At 40.1% G+C, this 23,239-nt stretch overlaps 3 protein-coding genes and 1 long non-coding RNA gene across 6 annotated transcripts; 2 read left to right on the top strand and 2 right to left on the bottom strand.

Annotated features, from left to right (window-relative positions):
• Positions 1–2: 2 nt before the first annotated feature.
• LOC106956584 (uncharacterized) lies at positions 3–2,041 on the bottom strand. The gene is made up of 2 exons (XR_001426795.1): positions 1,462–2,041; positions 3–1,429 (listed from the first exon to the last, which is right to left on the bottom strand). It is a non-coding gene; the product is annotated as an uncharacterized LOC106956584 (long non-coding RNA).
• On the top strand, positions 86–8,985 carry LOC106956582 (pancreatic secretory granule membrane major glycoprotein GP2). The gene is made up of 9 exons (XM_015047506.1): positions 86–972; positions 2,005–2,093; positions 2,172–2,276; positions 4,442–4,602; positions 4,689–4,824; positions 6,392–6,486; positions 7,626–7,794; positions 8,194–8,308; positions 8,387–8,985. The coding sequence occupies exons 1-9, from the start codon at positions 768–770 to the stop codon at positions 8,560–8,562; spliced, it is 1,251 nt and encodes a 416-aa protein (XP_014902992.1). The 5' UTR covers positions 86–767; the 3' UTR covers positions 8,563–8,985.
• Positions 8,986–9,718: 733 nt separating this feature from the next.
• fbxo30a (F-box protein 30a) lies at positions 9,719–15,408 on the top strand. Of its 3 annotated transcripts, none has more exons than XM_015047503.1 (3): positions 9,719–9,944; positions 12,570–14,543; positions 14,667–14,870. In XM_015047503.1, exons 2-3 carry the CDS (start codon positions 12,615–12,617, stop codon positions 14,868–14,870), a joined length of 2,133 nt encoding a protein of 710 aa, XP_014902989.1. In that variant the 5' UTR covers positions 9,719–9,944; positions 12,570–12,614. The 3 variants fall into 3 exon arrangements, with proteins under 3 accessions (XP_014902989.1, XP_014902990.1, XP_014902991.1); XM_015047504.1 differs by having other exon boundaries at positions 9,728–9,822; XM_015047505.1 differs by lacking the exon at positions 9,719–9,944 and having other exon boundaries at positions 12,615–14,543; positions 14,667–15,408.
• Positions 15,409–15,770: 362 nt separating this feature from the next.
• Positions 15,771–22,649, bottom strand: stx11a (syntaxin 11a). Its single transcript, XM_015047508.1, has 2 exons — positions 22,262–22,649; positions 15,771–20,154 (listed from the first exon to the last, which is right to left on the bottom strand). The coding sequence occupies exon 2, from the start codon at positions 20,147–20,149 to the stop codon at positions 19,283–19,285; it is 867 nt and encodes a 288-aa protein (XP_014902994.1). The 5' UTR covers positions 20,150–20,154; positions 22,262–22,649; the 3' UTR covers positions 15,771–19,282.
• Positions 22,650–23,239: the final 590 nt, after the last annotated feature.

Genomic DNA, 23,239 nt, shown 5'->3' with positions numbered 1-23,239 from the left:
GGCTTTTTATTTATTTCATTAATGAACGAATAAACAGGAAACCACTCAATCCACTCGTATTTACTCTTACAAATGTCTGCTAAAACAATGACAGGGAGACGAACCAAATTGTAAAACATGTCTCATTTAAAAAAAAAAAAAAAAACACAAGATTTGTTGTGTTTGAAATAAAAGAACGTATAAAATCTAACAAAGGTGAAGAGGATTTCTGCCTCACTTCATCTTTTTTTCCCCCTTTATTTCCATTTGCAAAGTGCCTGAACAAGTTTAATGTTCAAAATGATTTAATACATGTTGGTTTTAAGGTTTTTTTTTTTTTTTTTTTTTTAAAATGAGGATGTATTTCTTGAATTTGCATGCGGTAGCGGGATTTCACTCCGTGTCTAACTACACACATGCAAACTAGTCAGTGAATTGCCCTTGACCTATAATGAGTCTCTTTTGTCCTTGCCAACTGGGATTCCCGCACCAATAAAATGTTTTAAAGTGTCCAAACAAAAGACGGAGAGAACAAAGAGTAACCCTTTCAGGGTTTTTTCCACATATATAGTTGCTCCCCGCGGTAAGCAACTTAGTAAGGTGTTTACTAAGACGACATCGCTGTAGTAGGTGGTGTCATCCGTGTTACCTTGGACTCGCCTCGGTCAACCCTATTCATGTGTGGAATCTCATTGTTGTCTGAAGCATCATTCAAACTGGTGTTTTAATGCCAGAGAAGGGGATAGTGGGGTGGGAGGGTGGTCCCAGTTCATTTAGAGCTGGGTTTCATGGGTTGGAGAAGGAGAGAAGCGCTACATCTTCTGGTGACAGTGAAATTTAGGGAAAGATTCAAGCAGCAGCAGAGTGGCAGAGCAGAGAGAAACCAGAGGGACAGGATGTGGAAGATGGTGTCCAGCGGTGTGGTTTTCACCTGGTTGCTCTTCGCTCAAACGACGGCGGTCTCGGCAGTTCACCTGGAGCCCATGGTGGAGGGTCAGTGCACACTTTACAAACCGCATACATGATTCAGTATCAAAAATCAGGCAGAAAGCTCTTTTACTACTTGTTTTCTTCACTTCTAAGTTGTAGTTATTCGTATAATTTAAATATGAGTAATGTATTATGTGTTGAAGGGAAATCTGACTCAATTTGAAGAGTAGTCGTCCTATAATCAGAAAGTTCTGGGTTTGATTCCAGTTTTTTCCTGTTACTTATTGTTGACTTAACCCCAAGTTGCCATTATGAAGCTTTTCATTATGTTGACAATTTTTAAAGAGAAATTCACAGTTCTGTAAAAGAAAAGTTGTTTTTATTTGCCACACTTAAATGTTCCTAGTCATCTAAAACAAAAACAAAAAAGCTTGATCTCACTAAATAAAATCTATTGAAACCAACATTCCCTTAGGCCACATTTTTGGACAGCTTAATTTCACTTCTTACACCCATATCACTTGTATCAGTTGCCTCAGTCCTCGCATGCACAAGGGTTAAGTACCTGTCTGACAGTATGAAGTAGGTGTGATCTAAATTCAATGGAAGGGAAACAGAGTCGCTGACATTTATTGATCTGAAAAGGCTGATGAAGTCATTCCTAGGGGTTGGCTTTCACTGGACTGACGAGACAAAGTGCAACCTTTTGAAAGGTGTACATGTGCTGAAGTGTATCAGACGAACATCACACTGATAATGAAACATTGTGGGGGCATTGTAATAATCTGGGCCTGCTTTGCTGATTGAAGCACATATTCTGCTCTCTTATAGAGAGAATCCCAAATGAGAATGTCTGGTCCTCAGTTTGTGACCTTAAAGTCAAACAAATTTCTGCTATGTAGTAGAATAACGATTCAGAGCACAACATCAAGTCCACTTCTGACTGAATGGCTCAAATTGAACTTAAAGGACTTCTCCGGGTCAGGACTTCAATCTTGTTGAAATACCGTGGCGTGACCTTGCTTTCTCTAAAGGGACTTTTTTATTGTCCTCTTGTTTGAAAACCTTTTTTTGCCCCCATTTTTTAAACACCAGAGCTCAATGAAACGGTGATTTGTACCAATGACCAAATGGACGTCATTATTCCAAGTGTGTTTTTCCTCAACAAGGTTCCTCCAGTTGATGTGAGCAAAACCGTCCCAACATTTTCTCTTCAAGTGCGACCACAGCAAAACGTGAACCTGTGTGACTTTGTTTTTCAGGTCGATGATTTGCATCTAAATGATCCAGAATGCAGAGGAGAGGAAATCGGGGACAACTTTGTTTTTAGCATAAAGACGAATCTCTCAGACTGCGGGACCATAATGGTAGGACACTAAACCTAAATGGTAGAAAACTTTTTTTGTTTTTGAGTGTTTTGCAGCACTCATCTAATTAATCAAACATTGCACGTGAGCTCAGACATTTAGAACAGCTCCTTACAAATGAGAGAGGCTTTAACTTTAACTGCTATGGAGACAAACAGCACTTGGTATCAGCATAATGGGCGATGTAAAACTGCCACTAATAAATTTTCTATTTTACGATGGCTACCTTTGTTCTGGGGCTAGTTCCCAGCCAATTAGTGTTGCTTTTGGCACCAACTTGTGCTATTAACATCTTTTTTTTAAACAAAGGTGACTTTTGAGTTGCATAAAAATGAGTCAAGGAAATGTAAAAATAAATTAATTAATTAATTAATTAATAATTTAAAAAAAAAACTGAGAGAGGAACAAACTCTGAAGTCCAGCCAGAAAAAAGTGAGGCGAAAAGAAATAGGGAGTGGCTCTTTTTTCATCAGGAATTATGGGTAGTGTTTCTTTCAACCTCATTCAAGGGAACCCTGAAGATTTTTATTGGGAAAGCTAATTATTTATTGAAAGTTCTCTGAATAAGAAGGTGGTGAATCACTGGCCATTTCACCTCCTGATCATTTTAATCCGGTCACTTTTACGAGTTTTGGGGAGCTTTAAATGCTGGCTGCACCACACAAGTTTTCTCAAACTTGGAATGTTTGAAGGTTTCTCGTATAAAGAAAGCCAAAGGTTAAACCAGCTTTCACCGGGGGAGACAAACCCTGCCAGCTCTCCACCTCAGTGTTTTACAAGGTTTCTGGCACAGCAGCTGGTGAAAGTAACCCTCCACACAGGATTAGGCTGTGGGTTGCTAAAGAAGACTGGCTGCCTCAGCTGCCAGAGCCGCTTTCACCCTGACTGTAGATCTTTAGAAACTTTTAGAAACGTCATGTGATAGACAAATTCGCAGTTGTGCAGTGAAAGGTCAATTAAATGTGCTTTTTATTATTTTGATGGAGCCTGGATGGAGATTGTCAGGTGGATTTGGTGACATCTACCTGCCACTGATAGCCCTAACCCTTTGGTCCCGTCTCACCAGAGCAATGTTTTCTATTTAACCTGTCATTCACGAGAGGACCCAAATTTGGGTCCTCTCCTTGTGAATGACAACCTGTGAATGACAGGTTAATACATTTGCTTAGCATAAACAAATGTATTGAGTAAATTCCGAGAGGTTAGAGTCCTCGTCAAACGGCGTTTTGACTAAAGTCCAAAGGGTTGGAGTCCCAGTTAACGGTGTCTCAACTAAAGTTCTTCAGCTTTTTATTTCTTTTTCTCACTGTTTACGTTTTAATTATGTTTTTTAAATCTCTTTCTCACATGCTGTTTTTATTTTAATTATGTAAAGCACCTTGAAATGCCTTGCTGCTGAAATGTGCTATACAAATAAAATTTGATTGATTGATTGATTGATTGATTGATTGATTGATTGATTGATTGATTGATTGATTGATTGATTGATTGATTGATTGATGCGGCCTCATACCTTCTGATTTTAGTTGACCTTGAGTTCGTAGGGGGGCTTTTTGGCAGCAGTGTCCTCCACAGCAGGTTGCTGGACGGATCCTTTTGTGTTTTTCTTGACAAAAACTTCCCATTTCGTGCTTGCTACGCTAGCTTGTCGAGCAAAGCAACTGGCAGCCAATCAGAGATGAGCGTGGCAAATAACATTTGAATAAGTTATTCTAACGTATGTTTTACATTAATGGCTAAAAAGCAGACTGAATATTATGATATCAAAAGTTACAATTGAAAACTTATGATTAAAAATGTATAAAATTCAGTTTTTTATTTTCGCATTTTTTCTCATCTTTCGTCAAATTATCCGAGTCACCTGTAGCGACCCCTGGTGGCCTCCACTTCGAAAAACACTGCTCTTTACCACTTGTAGCGACTGATGGCTTACTTTTGATGATGGTTTTGTTTTTGCCTCTTTATTTTGGTCTTAAACAAATACAAAACACTGAAGTTTATGACTGTAATGTGACATGTGAAAAGGTTCAAAGAGTATGAATAATTTGGCAAGTGGCTGTGTGTAATATTATGGGATACCTGTTTTCCTCAGCATGCCTTACACATGAGGAAAACGTCTCAACTAATTATTCTTGTTAACTTTCTGTTCCTTGATCTCTTTATAGGTCTCTGATGATACACACATCATGTTCATCAACACTATACACAATAACTATTCAGATATCATCACAAGAAACTATATAAACATCACGTTTGTGTGCCGCTACCCCATAAACTACATGGTCCAACAACCCAACAGCGAAAACATGATCCGAGTGGATGTTCGGTAGGTGATTTGTGTGCTGCTTCTTTTTATTTATACCCCTGACATCTGATTTAACAATAAGACTTGTGTTTGCTTGACCTCTTCAGAAGCATCACCCTGAACACTGAGGATGGGAATTTCTCAGTGTCAATGCTGCTGTACAAAGATGAAGCCTTTGAGGACGTGTGGACAACTGTGCCGTCCCTGACCCTGGATGAAAACATCTTTGTCAAAGTTTTTATGGTATCTCTGCAGATAAAGAAAGCCCTACAATAAAAAGTAAAAAGTAGTCCCCCACTTTATTTATTTAGTGGGGGGACTAAATAAATAGTCCCCCACTAAATAAATACACATTTATTTAGTGGGGGACGTGGTACGAGGCTGAATGAAGACCCGTATTTATCCTCAACTCTCCATAACTGTCATGATTCAGGTTTTGGGTGAGGTGAGGTAAGACGCAGGCATGCCCAGGATGATGAAAATAATTAATTTTAATGAAATGACCAAAACAGAGACAGCCCAGGGAACAGATTGACGACATAACACACGACGAGGATCCGACACAGACAAAGACAACAGGTGGGGTTAAATACACAGGGAAGGTAATCAGGGAACGGGATACAGCTGGGAGCAATCAACAGGGAAGACAGATTCACAGGGGAAACTGGACTAACACAGAAAAACTACACAGAAAACACAGATCCTAACAATAACTTACAGTTAGAGATTTACAGCCAGGAGTGACATTTTGGGGACATCAAATTTGTATAAAAACCATTAGAGGCTATCTCCATGCCAACTGGTTGTTCCTGTCCTTTTGTCAGAAATAAAAATGGACTTTGTTTACATTGAGTTTCAGTTGAAATTCAACTGAAACCCTGTGCTTCAAATCAGACTAAGATTAAGCGTTCTGGTAACAAACACTCCTCCGTTTTGCATTAAACAAAGGGTAATTATGTGTAAATGTGCCGCTGTACAACATCTGTGGTGCTTTGGGCCTATCTCTCCTCCAAAGACCCTTGGAACACACGAAAGGAACTCTGAACGATATAAAAAAGTGAACAAAGATGGCAAATATTCTCTCTTTATTTGCTCCAAACTTGTGAAATGCAATACACAAACAGTATGGGCTGCTCTGTTGGGGTTTTGTTTCTTAACACAGAATATTTCCCGTGTTAAGAAATACCCCATTTAATTTATATACATCAAGTAAATGTATATAAATCAAATATTAAATTTAAAGAATTTTTACACATCCTAACCAAGTGTGATAATGAATATGACCGTCAATGTCTGAATTGTACTTTTATTCAATGGTATTAAGTTTTATAACCCAATGACACCAGAACAACTAATACGATTGGGAAAACTAGTTCTTTAGAATTAAAAAAGCAAATTGAGAGATGACAATGATTACATCTGTTATCTGTTTGCTTAACAGATTGGGAAGGGATGTCCTGGACCATTTTAGAAAACTGAGACGAAAATGTTTCAAATGTTCTTAGTGTTAACAGCTATTTTTGGATTAGTTGTACGCTGCCTGCCTTAGTTGCCCAATGTTAAGAAATACTGCCTTGTGGATTGATGTCCCAAATTATCCCGGAAATCTAACACTTCAGCCGTGACTAGACGGTCATGTGAGAGCTTCTGCACATCTTCTCCAGGCTGTCACCACCCCTCGGATCAGCTGTTGTTTACACACTGTGAATCAGCAATTCGTAACACATCGTGAAACAGGTTTTGGCTTGCATTCAGAATGACTTGATTGCTGCTTGACATTCAGATTTTTTTATTTTTTTTTCGTTTAAAGATACCGGCTCACTTGATGCTCCGTTTGGAGAGATGCTGGGCCACACCCACCAGGGATCCATACGGCAACATTCAGTACACCTTCATCAGAGACAGGTGTGTCACTGTGATAACGCTCAACAAGTTCATTTTGACTGCCTGCCTTTCTATTTACAAGAGAAGCTTGTTTGTGGTGCGCTCTATTTCAGTGTTATTGCTCCACGTTTGCGACGAGCTCTAGAGCACTGTTGAAATCTGAAATAAGAGAATTTGTTGCCTAGAGAGCGGGTCAGACAACAAATCCCAGAGCCAGGTCATGTGACTCCGGTCTGAAAGGCCACATGCGGTTCAGTTCAACAGCTGTGCATGCCCTTGACAACCGGGGCAGCGTTTGGTACTGTTAGCGACAGCAGGACTGTGAAATGCACAATGATTTCACAAGGTCAAGAAAAGGAGGAAAACACTGCTGGCTTAGATGAGCTTAAAGGAGTAGTTCAGAATTTTTAGGGAGAGTTTCTGTGAAATGGTTATAGCAGCTAATAACTAAACTCTCTTGGCATCTTCACTTACTCTAAATTCAGATTAGCTGGACCTGGAAGCTGAAGCTAACAGCTAGCCCGAGAGATGCAAGGCTAAAGCAGAGGTTTTTGTTTTTTAAAACAACTGTAAGTTTTAAAATGTCATAGTTGTTGACGTGAATGCCAGTTTCTGAGTCTTTAATCCGCTGTCATATTCAGAAGCTGATAATTATTTATGTTTGAAATGTAAATAACATTGGTAGAGGCAGGCCTTCACCAAACCCCTTCCTGAGTTAATATGTACTGAAAAAAGAAAAAAGAAAGATGTGTAAATAAATACATTTAAAAAATAATTCACATAAACCACTATATTTTTCCTCACTGATTAATTTTATTATTTCAGTACTTGTTTCACATAGGAAGATCATTGGTGATGCACTGTCTCCTACTCCTATTTCCCTTCTAAATCATAAACCTTTGTATGAATAATCTCCCAAATATCCCAATAATCTCATAAAACAGGAACGCTTTTAAGAATGGACCATCCATTAGCTTCAGCCTCAGCGATAAGCTAATCTGGATTCATGCAAAATGAAGACACCAAGAGAGTCAGGAAAGACATCAAACATGCTTTAAAAGAGCTGCACTCATACATTCTGAACCATCAAGATTAGGTTCAGAAATGTTTCTAAACGGACAGCTCACTCCTAGCTCGTTTTTTTTTTTCCACCTTCCTAGTTGTTCAGTGTTGGCCGACAAACAGACTCTCAGCGTCCTGAAGAACAGCGAAGGTCCGGAGGCCACGTTCAGGATACAGATGTTTAAGTTTGTTGGCAGCTCTTACGCTTTCGTCTTCCTGCACTGCAACGTCCAGATCTGCCACAGCAGCCTGAGTGTGTGTAAGCCTGTGAGTGAGACCTCCTTACACACACACACAGCTCAAAGTGAAAGTCAGACGCCAGCTCAGAACAGCAGTCAGCAAGCCTTGACTTGTTTTTACTGGTATGAACTGAGACTTACACAGTCCTTATTTCAACTGAATTACAAGTCTACATCGTTACAACCAGACATTTACTTTTTTTTTCCAGCTAAATTTTTGAGATTAAATCTAAACTTTTCCTTTTCCCTGCAACCTGTAAGATATATTTTTATGCAATTTTTCAAGTAAATGACATCTTCTTCTCTGAGTTGCGTTTTAGTTCACATTAGTACAGGACTAGTTTCCCTTCGATAGGGTTGATGTGCTCATTCTAAATACATTATCTGGTTTCAACTGTGATTGTTTGTCTCTGCATTTGCTACGCAGAACTGTACCACCGAAGACGGACAGATGAGGACACGGAGAGACGCCCCACTGTCCCACACTGTGTCCTACGGCCCAATCAGACGACTGCTCACCGCCAGTGAAAAACCCAACCTAAGTGCGTCACTTTACAATCCCTGCAACTTGCACAAGTTAAAACAGTTCATTTAAGGGATAATTCAACCTTTCTCTGCAGAGCCCAGCGGTTTCCCTCCGGTGGAGACTCTCGTCCTGGGAGGCTTGCTGGTCGTCTTGGTGCTCGTTACTGGGGTGTTCGGGAGGCTGTGGCTTCGCTCCAGGCGTTTCTACCCACCACAGGAGGCACAGCTCACCCTATCTAACATTCACCACATCTCAGAGGTGGCTTCATGAAGTGAAGCTTTTATAGAACTGACAAATGGACATAAACCTCACATTGTGATTGTAACAGCAAATGTTTTGAGTGTTTCCTGTTCATATTTTATTATTATTATTATTATTGTTATTTTAAAGAAATGACTAAGTCATCAATCATTTTTTAACATCTCTTTCAGAGTGCTATATTGCAGATTTAATAATAAAACAACTAAATAATGTGTGCTTTATTTCAAAAATTTAAGTAATAACCATATCATTGCTTTCTTTGTCCTAAAATTGTCTAAAGTCACATCACAGTTATTTCAGATATATGTTGTAAAATTGCACTTAGGGTATTTCCTTACGCTATTTCAGGACCTTAGCCATAGTACTGTGTCCATTGTATGGCAAGCCATTTATTATATTGAAGTACAAATCAATTTTTTGTTCTTTTTTCCTAACATAAACCAGAACATTTTAGCTTTCTAGAGTTCATTTTGTCTGGTGCACAATCTTAAATTCTGATATCTCAGTTGACATTCTTTATAGTGATTACTAGGGGTAAAGTTTGATTTTTGTCTATATTTTTGGCCACATTACTTATCAAAATGGAGTCAATATTATCTGTCAGCAAGTGATTTCATCTGGTGTTTATGTTTTGGCTATTATAATGGTATTTGGGATTTAAAAGTTAGCTTTAAGCTTTGACAATCTACAGAGGGGTCTTCAAATTCAGACCTTGACGACCAGTGTCCTGCAACTTTTAGATGTTTATTTGCTTAAACACAATTTTTCGCTCTATAAACACCCCAACCAGCACCAGTGGTGGTACCAGTTTGAGAACCATGAAGCAAAGCCATATTTTTTAACCTTGGAAATGTTAAGGTTGCAAAGGAGTGGGAAATTTTTCAGAAACCTTTCATTAGAAGTTAGGCAGAGGAATGTTGAACCGTTGTGAAGAGACAGTCGACGAATAAAGATTTCTTATTAGGCTGTATAAAGCTCTAGACGTTTAAATCTAATAATTAGCAGATCATGTTAATTTTTTTGTATCTTTATTTTCAGCTTGGACAAGTAAGTATGTTAATTTGACTCAGATTGTTTCATTTAGCTAAAAAGAAAAGAAAAGATTGTATATAACAACGACCTGCCATAATTCGCCCATAAACCTAAATGTGACAGGCCACTTTACGTGATGAGGTAGTGCTGCGACGTCCTAAACCAGGATCAACACTCGGAGAGAACCAAAGGTCCCGCACCAACTAAACCAGCTGCGGCCAATTCACAAGATTTGAAGTTGTTAAGTACTTTAAGTTGTTGATATGTAGGTATAGTTTCCGGCTCTTTGAAATTAACGAACCAAATTTAAAGAGAACAATATTAGCATAAATAAGACTTCAGGGACTTCAGTAACTCAGGTAGGTTGTTTCCAGAAGCTACCGGCGAGCTAACAACTGAGAATACAGAGTTGTACACGCTAATGCTAACAGGCTATTTGTGTTGTTCTTTTGTTAGCTTGAAAAGTTTTTTTTTTCTGTCTGTTCGCTGCTGTTCGGCTGTTACTTGTTTAGTGATAAAACAAGTTTATGTAAATCCTATTATTTTTAGTGAAGTCATAAGAGGAAGGGATAAAAGTGGGCAGAAGGAATTACACCGGCTGATGTGTTGTTTACGTTTAGCTGAATGCTAACCTGCCAGCTGTTCTTGCGCAACTCTGCTGTCAACTGCAGCAAAGATTTCAACAATAATTATTATGTTTTAAACTTTTCATTTTAGACCAACAGCGTTGTTGCGGGTGTTTAAATTGCTGTCTGGAGACACAACGCCGTTCACATCCGTAACCTGACCTGATAAACAGTAAACTCATAAGCCATCAACTGGTTGTGTTGGTTTGGGAAAAGTCTTGGCATGTTTTTCTGAATACCAGAGATTTTGAACAAAAGCTTAGTTTCTGCTCTGAAAGTAACATTTCAGGTTTTCACCAAACCTGAAAACCCCTGTTGTGAAATGTTCCTCACCAGACAAAAATATTTTATTTAGTGTAGTTATTATTAGTATTCTTTCTTTGTGTGTGACAAAGAAGCACTAATTATTATGTGATGTGGAAGTGAAATGTTCATAATTCTTCCTGAATAATTATTTGAAAAGTGTACTTGTATCCAGTGGTGAAATTTGAAGCAAATTATAACCCAAAATATGCAGTCAGAGCTACAATACAGTGGTTTAGATCATGAAATTTGTGTTTTAGAGTGGCTCGGTTAAAATCCGATATTTTAAATTCCTTTAAAAATAGCTGAGCTTGTTTAGTATAAAGAGGATTAAACAACATTTTTAGTTCCTAGATGTGCAAAAGGCCTTAATGAGAGGTTCATTTTGGTATTGCATGTTTTCTCTGTATGTGAATAATGGCTGTAGTTATAAAGCAACCCTTTTCACAGTGATTACACTTTTTGCATTTGTTGTTGAATTTCTCTTTTTCAGGGTACAACGTGTTCCTTTTTGAGATTTTCTAGTCTACAACATGGCAGGTTCTGTTTAAGTGATTAAAAATAATAATTATAAGAAGAAGAAAATTACAAGTCTTGTAGTAATCAGGTATGGGTGTGGCCAGTAAGCAGTAAATCTGCTGAATCACAGCTGCTATGATTTAACATGGGGGGGATTGCTTTTTTTCTGTAGTCACTCCGCTTATCTTCATCTAATTTGTATGTATATATTTTTTTTATAATCTAAAACAGGGGTGTCAAACTCCAGTCCTCAAGGGCCTCTGTCCTGCAACTTTTAGATGTGCCTCTGCTGCACCACACCTGAAAGGAATAATTAGGTCATTAGCAAGGCTCAGGAGAACCGATCTACACAGGGAGGAGGTAATTAAGCCATTTCATTCCACTGTTTTTTACCTGTGGCACATCTAAACACTGCAGGACAGCGGCCCTTGAGGACTGGAGTTTGACACCCCTGATCTAAAACATTTAAGTGGGACAAAAAGGTACAAACAGAATTCATCTGTAATGGCACAAACGCTGTTTCACATCACTGTATGTACACCAGACTTTTCAGGTTTCCATTTGAAAAAAACAATTAAATACTCACTAAACTATCATATGTGTTCCATTGAACCTCGTTTGTCAAATTAAAAATATATTAAAGCAGGTGTTAAACTTTTAATTAGGCCCACATTTCTATGTTAAATGTCTTTTTTTTGTATTAGTCTGATGTGATGTTCTAATTTTAAAAGTCATGTTTTCATCAGTTTTGTGCTGAAAATCATTAAACAAAGGCTCAAAAAACATCAGTCTGTCTGTAATTAATCGTTATGTGTTTCACTCGGTGAATTGAGTTACTAAAGTAAATAGTTTTCAGTAATATTCTAATTTATTGAAAAAATCTGTACGACAATGTATAATTTTTAGGACTTCAACTAACAATTATTTTAGCTATCGATCAATCTCTGTTTGTTCTGGTGATTAATCAGATAAAATAAATTGGCACGTTCTGCAGATTTTTATTAAACTACTTGAGCCTTTTCAATGCAATACTAGAAATTCTTTTAAAAGGTGGAATAAATTAAATTAGAAAATATTTTATTTCCTAAAATGCAGTAGTTTATTGAATTGTGTGAATATATAAAAAATCTACTTGAGGATTTCAGGGTAAAACACATTTCCAGCCAAAGGTGTTTTTTTTTTTTTGTGTGTTTTTTTTAAATCTTAGAAGCAAAATATATACATGTCCAGTTTTGGCTTAATTACAGCTTTGAATATTTTATTTTTATCAGCAAATGGCCTTTTCTTGAGTCCGTATTCTCCAGATAATGATTAATTGATTACTAAATTAGCTGACGAGTATTTAAAAAATTCATTAATCCAATTAATCGTTTCAGCCCTAATAGTTTTTCCTCCACTTACCCAATAGGTGTACAAATCCTAGTACATTTGAGTTTGTTGTGTTGTGACACGATGTGAAAAAGTTTTAAGAATAAACATTAAAGGTGAGGGATTCACTATAAAAGTCTTTTTTTAATCCTTTGTCTTTGTTTACAGGGTCCAGCTTTTGACCACCCCACTGCAGGCAGGAACTACTTTAAAATGGAGAACCTGCATCCACACTGCCTTAAATGCATCAACAGAAGGTGCATGGCCAAACCAGAGCCGGGTGTCTCCTGCGATCTGGTTGGCTGCCCTCTCGTCTGCGGGGCTGTTTTTCACTCCTGCAAGCTGGACGAACATCGTCTCCTGTGCCCCTACGAAAGACTGCCGTGCCTAAACAGCGGCTTCGGCTGCCCCTTCACCGTCAAGAGAATCAAAATGGCGCAGCATCTGGAGACGTGCCCTGCCAGCATAGTTTGTTGCACAATGGAGTGGAACCGGTGGCCTGTGAGCTACGCCGATCACAAGTCCTACGAAAACCTGAGCAAAGACTTTGACGAGGTGGAGCAGCTGGACATGGCTCTAGCTCTTCAGGATCAGAGGATGCTATTGGAATCGCTGAAAGTTACAACCAACGTGTCGAAGAACGGAGAAAAGGGAGCAGGTTATGGGAATGAAATGGCGTCGGTGTTGGGCAGTGAAACGGTAGAAATGGAGGAAGAACCTTACAACAACTTGTACAGAGCTTCAGGGGAGGCGACCAGGAGCTTAGCTGCTGCGCTCGACATCCTCACTAATTCCAACAACATTGGCAAAATCATCGAAAATATAAATGGAGATAAGAGTGGAGTGGTCCATAATGGAGAAAATGGGGAAATCAGGCATGTTGCTGAAGGCGGGAGGAACGTAGAAATGCTTGAGAGTGACAGTGATTCAGAGTGTGAGCTGGGGGCTGTGGGTGGAGTTGATTGCGCTGTGGAAACGGACGGAGATGAAGATGCTGCTAACTGGTCTGAAGAAAGGAACTTTGTGGAATTGCATTTTGAGGAAAAAGATGTCGTCATCAATGAACCAATTCAAAACGGTGACCTCGTCTGGCCTCTCATCCCTCAGGACTACATACCCGTCGTAGCACCGGAGCCTCCCGCGCCCCAGCTGGTCCCGCTCACACCGCCATTCCTGGTGTCGGATCAAGTGAGAAGGAGCTTCTGCAGGTATCGGTGTTGGAAGCAGAACTTAGAAGTGCTCAGCATGTTTACATATAACGTCCCCCAGGCCCTGATCAACCCTTACTTGTTTCGAGTAAAAATGGAGGACAAAGCGGTGGACACATCTGACCTGGAGGTAGAGGAGGACCCGATGGGGCTCCATGGCATTGACCTCATCACTGCGGCGTTGCTGTTTTGCCTCGGGGATTCCCCGGGAGGCCGGGGGATCTCCGACAGCAGGTTCGTCGACGGCTACCACATTGACTTTGGCACTCAGACATTCTCCTTCCCTTCCGCCATCCTTGCCACGAACACCATGGTGGGCGACATCGCCTCAGCCTCGGCCTGCGACCACGCCAGTCCGCAGCTTTCCAACCCCAGCCCCTTCCACACGCTGCGGCTGGAACTGGTGCTTGAATGCGTCGCGCGGTACCAAACCAAACAGCGCTCCATGTTCACGTTCGTGTGCGGGCAGCTCTTCCGACGCGACGAGTTTTCGTCTCACTTCAAGAACGTCCACGGGGACATCCACGCTGGCCTCAACGGCTGGATGGAGCAGCGTTGCCCCTTGGCGTATTACGGCTGCACTTACTCCCAGAGGCGCTTCTGTCCGTCCGTGCAGGGCTTTCGGATCATCCACGACAGACACCTGGGTTCCTTTGGAGTGCAGCCCGGATTGCCTTTGAAAACCGGAGACAGCCACTCAAGAAAGCCCCACCACATCGACGCTCAGTACGATCAGTTTAGCAGTCTTCCTTTTGAGGTGCTGCAGCACATAGCAAGCTTTCTCGACAGTTTCAGTCTGTGCCAGCTGTCCAGAGTGTCTCGCACCATGAGGAACGTGTGCGCCAGTCTGCTTCAGATGCGTGGCATGGTCGTCCTGCTGTGGGAGAAGAAGCGGCGCGACGACGGGTCTCCTTCGTGGCAAATAACGCACAAGGTTAGAACATTCAGGTGCTATGTTGTATGGTCATTCAATTGTCAAAATCCTTGTCATAATTAAAGCAAATGTGAGTTTTTCTCGCCATGGTTGAAGTTGCATGCTGTTCTCGTGTTCTGCCAGGTGTGGCGCTTCAGCACGGCCTTCGGCACGGTGAACGAGTGGAAGTTCGCCGACATTGCCAGCATGGCCGACCACCTGAAGAAGTGCAAGTTCAACACAATCGCCCGCCGGGAGGAAGCCATTCCTCTGCCGTGCATGTGCTTCACCAGGGAGCTCACGAAAGAGGGAAGATGTTTACGATCGGTTCTGAAACCAGTAGCATGAACACTGATGGCATTTTTTTGACACCTTTTTCTTTTTTGACTGACCAAGAGAACTTTGATCTACTTGTACGTTCTTCAGCGTTTACAGACGTTTACTCTCTCCACGCTTCAAAACTGCAACTCCAGTTAAAACGGTGTCAATTTCAGGTTATTCTTTGTTTCACTTTAATTTACAGGAGACTGTCAGCAAGGTGTTGTGGTTCAGCTGAGGTCGCGCTGAAATTCAAACGTTTTTCTCCACAGCATCTCAAATGGTTCCACTAAAACGTACATTAGCTCCGTTTTAAATAGATTAGGTTTTTACTGAAATATAACGTTGTGATATTCAATATCTATTATGATTTACCTAAATTTTCCCCTACTTTCTTTCTATTTCGTCAGAAGGATCTTGATCTGGGAAAGGCGAATAGTAGAAGTTCACCTTATTGGCAAAATATACAAGATCATTCCTATTTCTTGGCCCAAAACAAATGCCTACAACCTATATACATGTTTTGCTAAACCCTACTTTTCTATATAATGAATGATTTTTATATATATATATGTGTGTGTGTTTTTTTTAATGACTTAAACTCGAATACTAAACATCTGACAGATTTCTTAGTGAGATGTCATCACTGCTGTTAGCCGGTTAAAACTCTTTTTCACAGCTTTATTAGAACATATTGAGACAAACCAAACACCTGAGCAGAAGTTGGATGTTTCCCAGGATCCTTCTGCTTTCAGCTCAGCAGCGTTGGCGTGTCGACATCGCCGTCTCTGCGAGGCACGTCTTGTGGTTGTGGAGTGTTTTGTCTTCATTTCTACTTGTCATTTCTGAGTAATTATCTGACTTATTCAGGGTGAAACGAGAAACGCTATTATTCAGTCTGTTTGGCCAAACTTTACCAGCAGCTTATTATTTTTTTGTGGGTTCTTTGCTCCAAAAATCTAAATGGAGCATTGAGATGAATATGAATGTACTTGGTGAAAACATAAGTGACATAAAACCCTGCTGGCCAGGTTTTAGGAAGCTTAACCAATGATTTTGAACATCACTACTTTTTTCATCTTTGATTTTGATGTGTTGAATGTTTTTGCCATTACCTGCCAGGTGGGTAAAAATGGATGGCGTCTCAGGGTTTTAGGATGTTTTTGTTGTGATGTTGGTTGTGAGACGACGATCACAGCGCACAGTATGACGAGCACAGGTTGTAGTGCAGCAACAGAGAAATCTAAGATTTTATGGGTGTTTTTTCTGATTGCTGATGTATTAAAACAGGTTGTTTTTCAGATATTGAGGTTTGTTTCGTTAGCATAAAAACACGTTTTGAAACACCGTGTGTTTTGTTTCTGTTTGAAAGAAAATGCTTGAATCGTTTTTTTTAATAAAAGGTAGCAGAAAATGTCAGCTACTTTAGGTTTTAGCTGCCAGTTTTCATCTTTTTTTCCCCCTCCTCTTTATGTATATATATATTTTTTAGAGGTTGCTGTAAACTCAAAGCTTTATTTTTTTATCCACTTGTGCTATTACACTTTTATTTTGGTACTTTAAGCTTTTTTTTTTTTTAAGAAACCTGCCTCAGTTAGGTGTAGATGTGAATTATTGGTTTGCACATGAATGCATGTACTGTAAACTCCTACAGGTGACCGGTTTGTTTTTGCTTGATATTTTGCTGTCACTCTGCATGTGAGTTTGAAACATGTATTAATCAGTTCAGCTGCAGATTGATATATATATTTTTTTTTTCTACAAATATTTTTAGGCATCTGGATTACTTTTTTCACTTTTCTTTTGACTTGAACCACCAGGTACTTAAGCTATACTTCATCACATGTGCCCAGTGTTCAAATTTAAACAGATGTTTGTATAGTAAGGGAACTGGTCATTCATCGGTCCATAAGTTCATGATCCCAGGAAGAAGGCAAGAGAAAAAAAAATTAATCTGCTGATTTTCTAAATGTAGCCATTTTTTGTGTCTGCAGTGTGTTGACAGTATTTTAACTTTTATTTTCACTCCTGTGTTTTGTTTTTCTCGCACCAAATTATGTCAGTTTGTTTGTAGGTAATAAAGAGATCTGCCAGTATTTATGCATTTATTTGTATTTATTGATGTGTATGCAGGTTTAACACCATTCTTAACTGAAAACTGCCATGTTTACACAGAACTTTTTTTATTTTAAATTTCCTGGTCTAAAGTAAGAGCTCAATCAGTTTTAACCAAATAAGCACTCGGTGTTTGCTGTTCACACTAAAAAAAATTTCTAGAAATTTATACTAATAGTTTAAAATATGATCCATTTCCTTTCTTGTCCTGTTTTGGTAAAAGGGTCTAATTTTTTTATGGATTTGTTAAGGTTAGTTTCTCGGAAACGTATTCATAATCCTTGTAACAGAACCACTAAATTCTGTTATTTTATTTGACAGACCAACATACAGGAGCACATTTCAAGGACTATTTCATCTCGTATATTTTTACCATGGGATTTTTCTGCCAGGCAAACGTTTGCGTCGCATACGGGTATTTTTATGACGTTCTGTGACTTGAGGCTACTGCTAACTAGCTGTTAGCATACCCTTGCTAGCTAGCTAGCGTTGTGCGTCTAGATAAAAGCGTCATTTTATTGCCAGTTGCTGGACGACAGTCTTTGCTACTGATTTGCTTCTGTTGCCAACCCATACGATGCTGTGCATTCTGTGCAAGAAAGCTTGGAACTACAACTATATAAAATATGGAGTGTTATTTTGTACATTTTTGCCATGTACAAAAATGTCCATTAAATTTCGTTGATAATGGACTTAAAATGTATTTGAATTGGTGAAACCTGCAGAAACCCTGCTTACAGCTAGATGGCACCAAATTCACACAACAATGTTTAATGAGTCCTTGTGTCTTGTAGTTTCGATACTGTTTTGTCTGTGTGTTAAGACCGGACAGCATTATAAAAATAGTTAAATAAGGTTAAAATTGACAAGTGACTTAATGATGTTCCAAGATTACTAATGTAAATGTTGTCCTTAACTTTGAAGCCTGGATGAAAAGCCCTTATTCATCATATGTAAATATTTTAAAGGAATTTTTTCTTGAGTTTCCCACCCTCCTACATGTACAGGCAATAAGCCCACACATAACTCTCAAACAGCCACACTTCCCATCAAACCTGGGGGTTGCAAACCCACAAGGATTTAGCCCATCGACTCTAATCTCCTACACCTAAACCTTCTCTGCCAGGCTGGGGTCTGCAGCTAACCACAACAAAACAAACGTGAGCAGTCGTGTGCGGACGACGGGCAACTTTGTAAAGTCTTGGTGCAACGCCTCTGACAGAGCTGGTCACACTGCCTGTAAGCCCCCCCTGCCTCAGCCATGTAAACCACAGCGATGCTGCTGATGGAGGAAGTGCAATCATTGCAGACTCATTTCAACATTGAGTGGCGACGTTGCAGTTTGAAAACGCCCACGACAACCACGGCCATCTGACTCACCTTCATGTTACCAGCTGACAACTGGCACCTCCTGTGGGAGATGGCGTGTCGCACATTTTCACCTTGCTGTCGCGCGGCCAGAAGGCCCGCTGCACGAACCGAGAGCCTTCTGATCTGCTCTCCATTCTATTGTTGTTCCTCAGCCTTAGCAAACACATAGATAGATTCAGGTCACGAGAAAAGCTGACGTATTACGTGACTGGCTTCTGTTGTGTACTGTTGACTTAAGATAATACCATTTCATCTGAAACTGCAGGAGCTCTCAGTCGAGAAAGACAACAAAAGGCCTGTAGGTGAATTAGGTTGGCCAGGCTATAGTTTCGTAAAGCATGTAAACATATCTTCCCTTAATTAGAGGCCTTAATGTATTTCTAAAGACCTGCTGAACAACAGCAGCTGCAGCAGGAACCAGAACCGCTGTTATTTCCAGTTTCATGCTTGCGCCGTCCAAACCACTCGAAGGCATTTAATCTCACTTTAAAAAAAATCACATTTAAATATTTTACACTGCAAAAATGACAAAGCTGAGAGCCTAAACACAAAGTTAAAAGGTATTGTACTTTAGATTTATGTCTTTACAGGAGGTCAGAGGGAGCTGCTTAAAATATAATCAAAGTAACAATCAGGAAATGTAACATCCAAATTACACTCTCAGTTTTGCATGAGTGTGTGGTTTGAAGTGACTCTTCCTTCTTCTTAACACTGTAAAAAAACAAAAAGAACTGTGATGTCAAAGTACTGATGTTGGGCTGCAGTGCAACACTTTAAATTAAATAGACACAGACACATGGCCGGCCCAAGATTCTACAGGATCCTGGGGCAGCAGCTGATTTAAGGCCCCGTAATCTTAAAACTCACTTAAAAGTAGACACAAATTTGAAGATTGTGCTCATGCCTGGGGTCAGCTCTGTAGATATGGATAAAGGAATCGTTTTGCTAAACAAGTCTCATTTGCAGCAAGGGAAGCAGCAGCAGAAAAGCTTCTTGCACGGATTGTTTTTCTTGTACTTCACAGCCTTCTTGATCTCAACCGTAGCCTTGGCGACGTAGTCCTGAGTCGCGCCAACGTTGGCCTCTATGTTGTCCAGCATGGAGCCCTGCTCCTCCACCAGCAGCGCCAGCTGAAAAAAGAGTTCGTGGATGTCCTTGATGCGGCTCTCCAGCTCCAGCAGCTCCTTGTGCCTGTTCTCTATCTCGTTCAGAGCCGACCTAGCAGTCCTGCCCTCCTGGAGGAGATTATCCACGAAGATGTTGCACTTCCCCGTCTCGATCATCTCGTCTATCTGCTCCCTGCTCACCTCCTTGCCCATGATCTCCGCTTGCCTCTGGATGCGGTTTTTGCAGTTCTCCCTCTGGATCATTTCGGCCTCGTTGAACTCGGATATGGCTTCATGGAAGGCGCTGGTCAGGGACACATACTGCGAGCGCACCATGCGAGCCACGGCCGACGTGGGGCCATGCTCTTCCTCCAGCTCCTTGCTCAGCTTCCCCATCTTCTCCAGCCGGGCGTAGATGGCCTCCCCCCGTGCCTTGATGTCCCTACCGAGCGCGTTGGCGTCCCGCTTAATGCTGCTAAACCTCCTCACCGACGTGAGGAAGCGTGTGTTCTGCTTCCCCATGCGCTTCACGTCCAACTTGAGAAGCAGCATCTCCTTCCTCATCATCTGGGCGTCTTTGTAGATGCTGTCCATCACGTCCTCGCCCTGGAAGACGACAGCGTGCTGCTCCAGCAGCTCCTCGTCCTCGTTGGGGCCCCTCTCCTCCTCTGTGGGGGCAGAGGGGAAGGTCTGCAGCTCGCACAGTCGGTCTTTCATTTTGCCTGCAGGAGTGAGCAAGAAGCTTAGTCAACCTCTTTAGGGAAATAACATTTTACATTGTAAAACAGAAGCTACTGTAATACCATAGATCTGTTGATCGAATGTCTACCAGAAAAGGGAAACAGAAGCAGTTTTTTTGTTTTTTCTTCTCTTGTGAATTATCTGATCTGCATCAAAGCCTTCCTAAACACAAACTGGGCCACAATTGTTAAAAATAGGTCAGTAAAGTGGCATGCAGTCACCGTTTCAACAGCTGCAGGCAGCAGAGTTTCACTCTCAAAACAGTAGAAAGGTTAGGCTTTCATTTTTGGGCAGATAGAGTAAATAAAAGGTACCAATAGCCTTAGCAACAGTTTCAGCCATCTGCCTTTTTAGTTTCATAATTATGAAATAGCTGAAAACAGGAAGAGTGAAGATAAATTTGTGTATAAGAACAACGAGAAAAGAGAACTTGTTGTGAGGTAGGCGGGAAGGTTACTTGAAAACTTCAAGAAGATTCTGGTAAACTAAATAGAATCGTTTGACTTGAGAAAGAAATTCACTTCTGGTGAGACTAAGTTGCAGTCAACCAAAAGTGGATTGGAAATGCAGGAAAACCAGCTGAAGATTAAAAAAAAAAGACCAACTCAATCAATTAATCAAGTTTATTTGAACTGCAGACACAAAGCAGTTCAAAGTTACATCGCATTCTATAAAGATTACACTCTAAAAACAAATTTTGGAGCGTGTTAACTATTAGATATTAAATCTATTTACATTTCAACTAATTACTGTAAATGTACCATCCAATAAAAGTAACATTCTAACAACACTTTTCTTTAGTAACAATTTTTTTTTAATTAAGGATTAACTGAGGAGCTTAACTGAGCTAACCATAAGCTAGCTATTACCGTTTGTCTACAGCAGTGAACAGAAATGCTGACATGTTCAATGTTGATATGATACGGTTTTGTTATGAATGAACATGACAACAGCAAAAGTTGAGATTTGTCATTAAGAATTGTGGGCCGGAAAGTTGCAGTGGTGGGGGGAAAAATTAGGATTGCACCCCACCATAGGTAGCTTAGCGATAGCGCTAGTGCTAAAGTCCAACTTGTATAGAAGGAATCTGGATGCTAGTCTGTTAAATGTGGGATATTGAAGGTATTTAGACTTTAATTAAGTGCATAAATGTGCAGCAAGTTTCAAGAAATTATATATATTTTTAGAAACATTAGCTACTTCATTGGAATGTAACAACACCCAACATTTATTGAGCACACAAGAGAAGGGTGACGTTGGTATGTTTTTATGGACTGTACTTTAAATTAATTTCATCAAATGTTTTTCAAGATATGTCTTGACTTTAACTTCTTGCCTTTGGTGATTATTTGCATAATTAAATCATGGCTAAATATTTTAATATAAATCCATAAATTGGTTTTCTTTAAAAATCAAATATTCCTTAACTTGTCACCTTGTGACCCATAAAAAGTAGGTATCAGAAGCTTAGCTACTGGTTTAGTGTACTAGTTATTCTATTTACTCAGTAGGCTGTAATAAAGGTGCCAGCATCACTAGTTGACCTAAACTTTGGAGACGCTGCTACAGCTCCATTAGTTTTCATATCCTGCATCATTTCATAGTTTTAAACAGAACCTTGTGATTCGTCAACATATATATCTAGCATTAATACGCCCAGTTTCAACTATAACCAAGAAATTTTAAGATAAACTGACCTAGATTTTTCAGAAACTTCTGTAACATTTTGAGGCTATTCTGAACAAACTATTTTTAGAAAACTCCTATAAAAAACTTCCGATGTTCTTATTCAGGTTTCTAGGAAGGAAACCCGTGAGCTACTTCCTCGGATGTGATGATGCGCAGATATACTTAGCCGCTCGTCTCAGACTCAGGCTTGTACAGAGAATCCGCTATTAACATTTACTGATAAATGAGCGATTAAAACTTGTATTTTACAGTCAAAACGTTAACCAGAACGCGTTTTTTTGTTTTTGTTTGGTCAGACTGATGGAGAAAAACTGACAGAGACAACCTGACTCACCCCACCACTCAGTGAACTTATAGATGCAACATTACAGAAAATATAGTTTAAAAGATTGCACATACCTTGAAGCGTCACCCTTCAGCGGTACTACGAAATTAAACTCACAGAAGCACAAGGAGCGAGCGATGAAAGACTCATTTCCTCTTTTTGACTCGGTTCCAAATGTGAATATTTCAACATGCGTGCAGTGAACAGAGTTGAGGGCGTCTGACAACACTGCAGCGCCGTGAGCCAACGCGGAAGATCACGCCTTGAGTGCTTCATCACCGCCGCTGGGTACAGGAAGAAGATCCAGCAGTCATTCAGAAGGTGCAGCCCCACACACTGTGACATGTTACGGTTATTAACAGAAAGATATTAAACAAACGTCAAAACGTTTTATTTTATTTTTTTTTAAATCCATCCACCCATTTTCGATACCCGCTAGTCTTGTCAAGGCCTGTGCCAATCTCCAGCGGCCATTGGGTGAGAGGCGGAGGGAGAAATAACCTGGACAGGTCACCAGCCAATCACAGGGCAACACAGAGATACACCTGGGAGTCGTGTAGTTGGACTTTGGGAGGAAGCTGGAGACAACCCAATAATACACAGGCTACACCAGTGCAACTAGGATTAATAAATGTTAAAAAAATGAAGCTGAAATAAGTGATTTGTAAGATTTTTAAACTTTTATAGTTTTTTTTTCCATCCCCGTAATTAATGAAAATACTTAACTACATTAGACATACTTAGAATATGTGCATGAATGCTAAATGGTTTGTTAATTAAATGGAATGGTGTGGAAAGGAGGCACAGACTGGCAAATGCCATCGTAGCATGTTTACGATGTGAAAGATACAAAACATCAGTCTCTTCGACCTTTCACCATCGTTGTAGTTTCAGTTGTTTGTTCCAGAAAGGAGCCGTCTCCGATACTGGATCATGTTTTCCATACCAACGAGGCATCAGCTGGAGAAGTTTTCTACAAATTGAGGACTAAAAGGAAACGATCTCTAATCAGTTGCTAGAAGGAAATGTGCTTACGTGACCCCAGTAAATAA

This window comes from Poecilia latipinna, unplaced genomic scaffold (assembly GCF_001443285.1).
Source record: "Poecilia latipinna isolate Pla-1442-1.1 unplaced genomic scaffold, P_latipinna-1.0 Scaffold830, whole genome shotgun sequence".
Classification (NCBI taxonomy): Eukaryota; Metazoa; Chordata; class Actinopteri; order Cyprinodontiformes; family Poeciliidae; genus Poecilia; species Poecilia latipinna.
The sequence above is the reverse complement of the archived record's forward strand: the minus strand, read 5'-3'. Positions and strand labels throughout refer to the sequence as shown.

What these genes read in the sequence shown, in the direction of transcription:
- LOC106956582 (XM_015047506.1), top strand. Translation starts at nt 768, where the DNA reads ATGGGTTGGAGAAGGAGAGAAGCGCTACATCTTCTGGTGACAGTGAAA. An exon ending in TCTTTGTCAAAGTTTTTATG is followed by an intron (nt 4,825 to 6,391) that starts GTATCTCTGCAG and finishes TTTCGTTTAAAG; the next exon opens with ATACCGGCTCACTTGATGCT. An exon ending in CAGTGAAAAACCCAACCTAA is followed by an intron (nt 8,309 to 8,386) that starts GTGCGTCACTTT and finishes CTTTCTCTGCAG; the next exon opens with AGCCCAGCGGTTTCCCTCCG.
- fbxo30a (XM_015047505.1), top strand. Translation starts at nt 12,615, where the DNA reads ATGGAGAACCTGCATCCACACTGCCTTAAATGCATCAACAGAAGGTGC. An exon ending in CGTGGCAAATAACGCACAAG is followed by an intron (nt 14,544 to 14,666) that starts GTTAGAACATTC and finishes GTGTTCTGCCAG; the next exon opens with GTGTGGCGCTTCAGCACGGC.
- stx11a (XM_015047508.1), bottom strand. Translation starts at nt 20,149, where the DNA reads ATGAAAGACCGACTGTGCGAGCTGCAGACCTTCCCCTCTGCCCCCACA.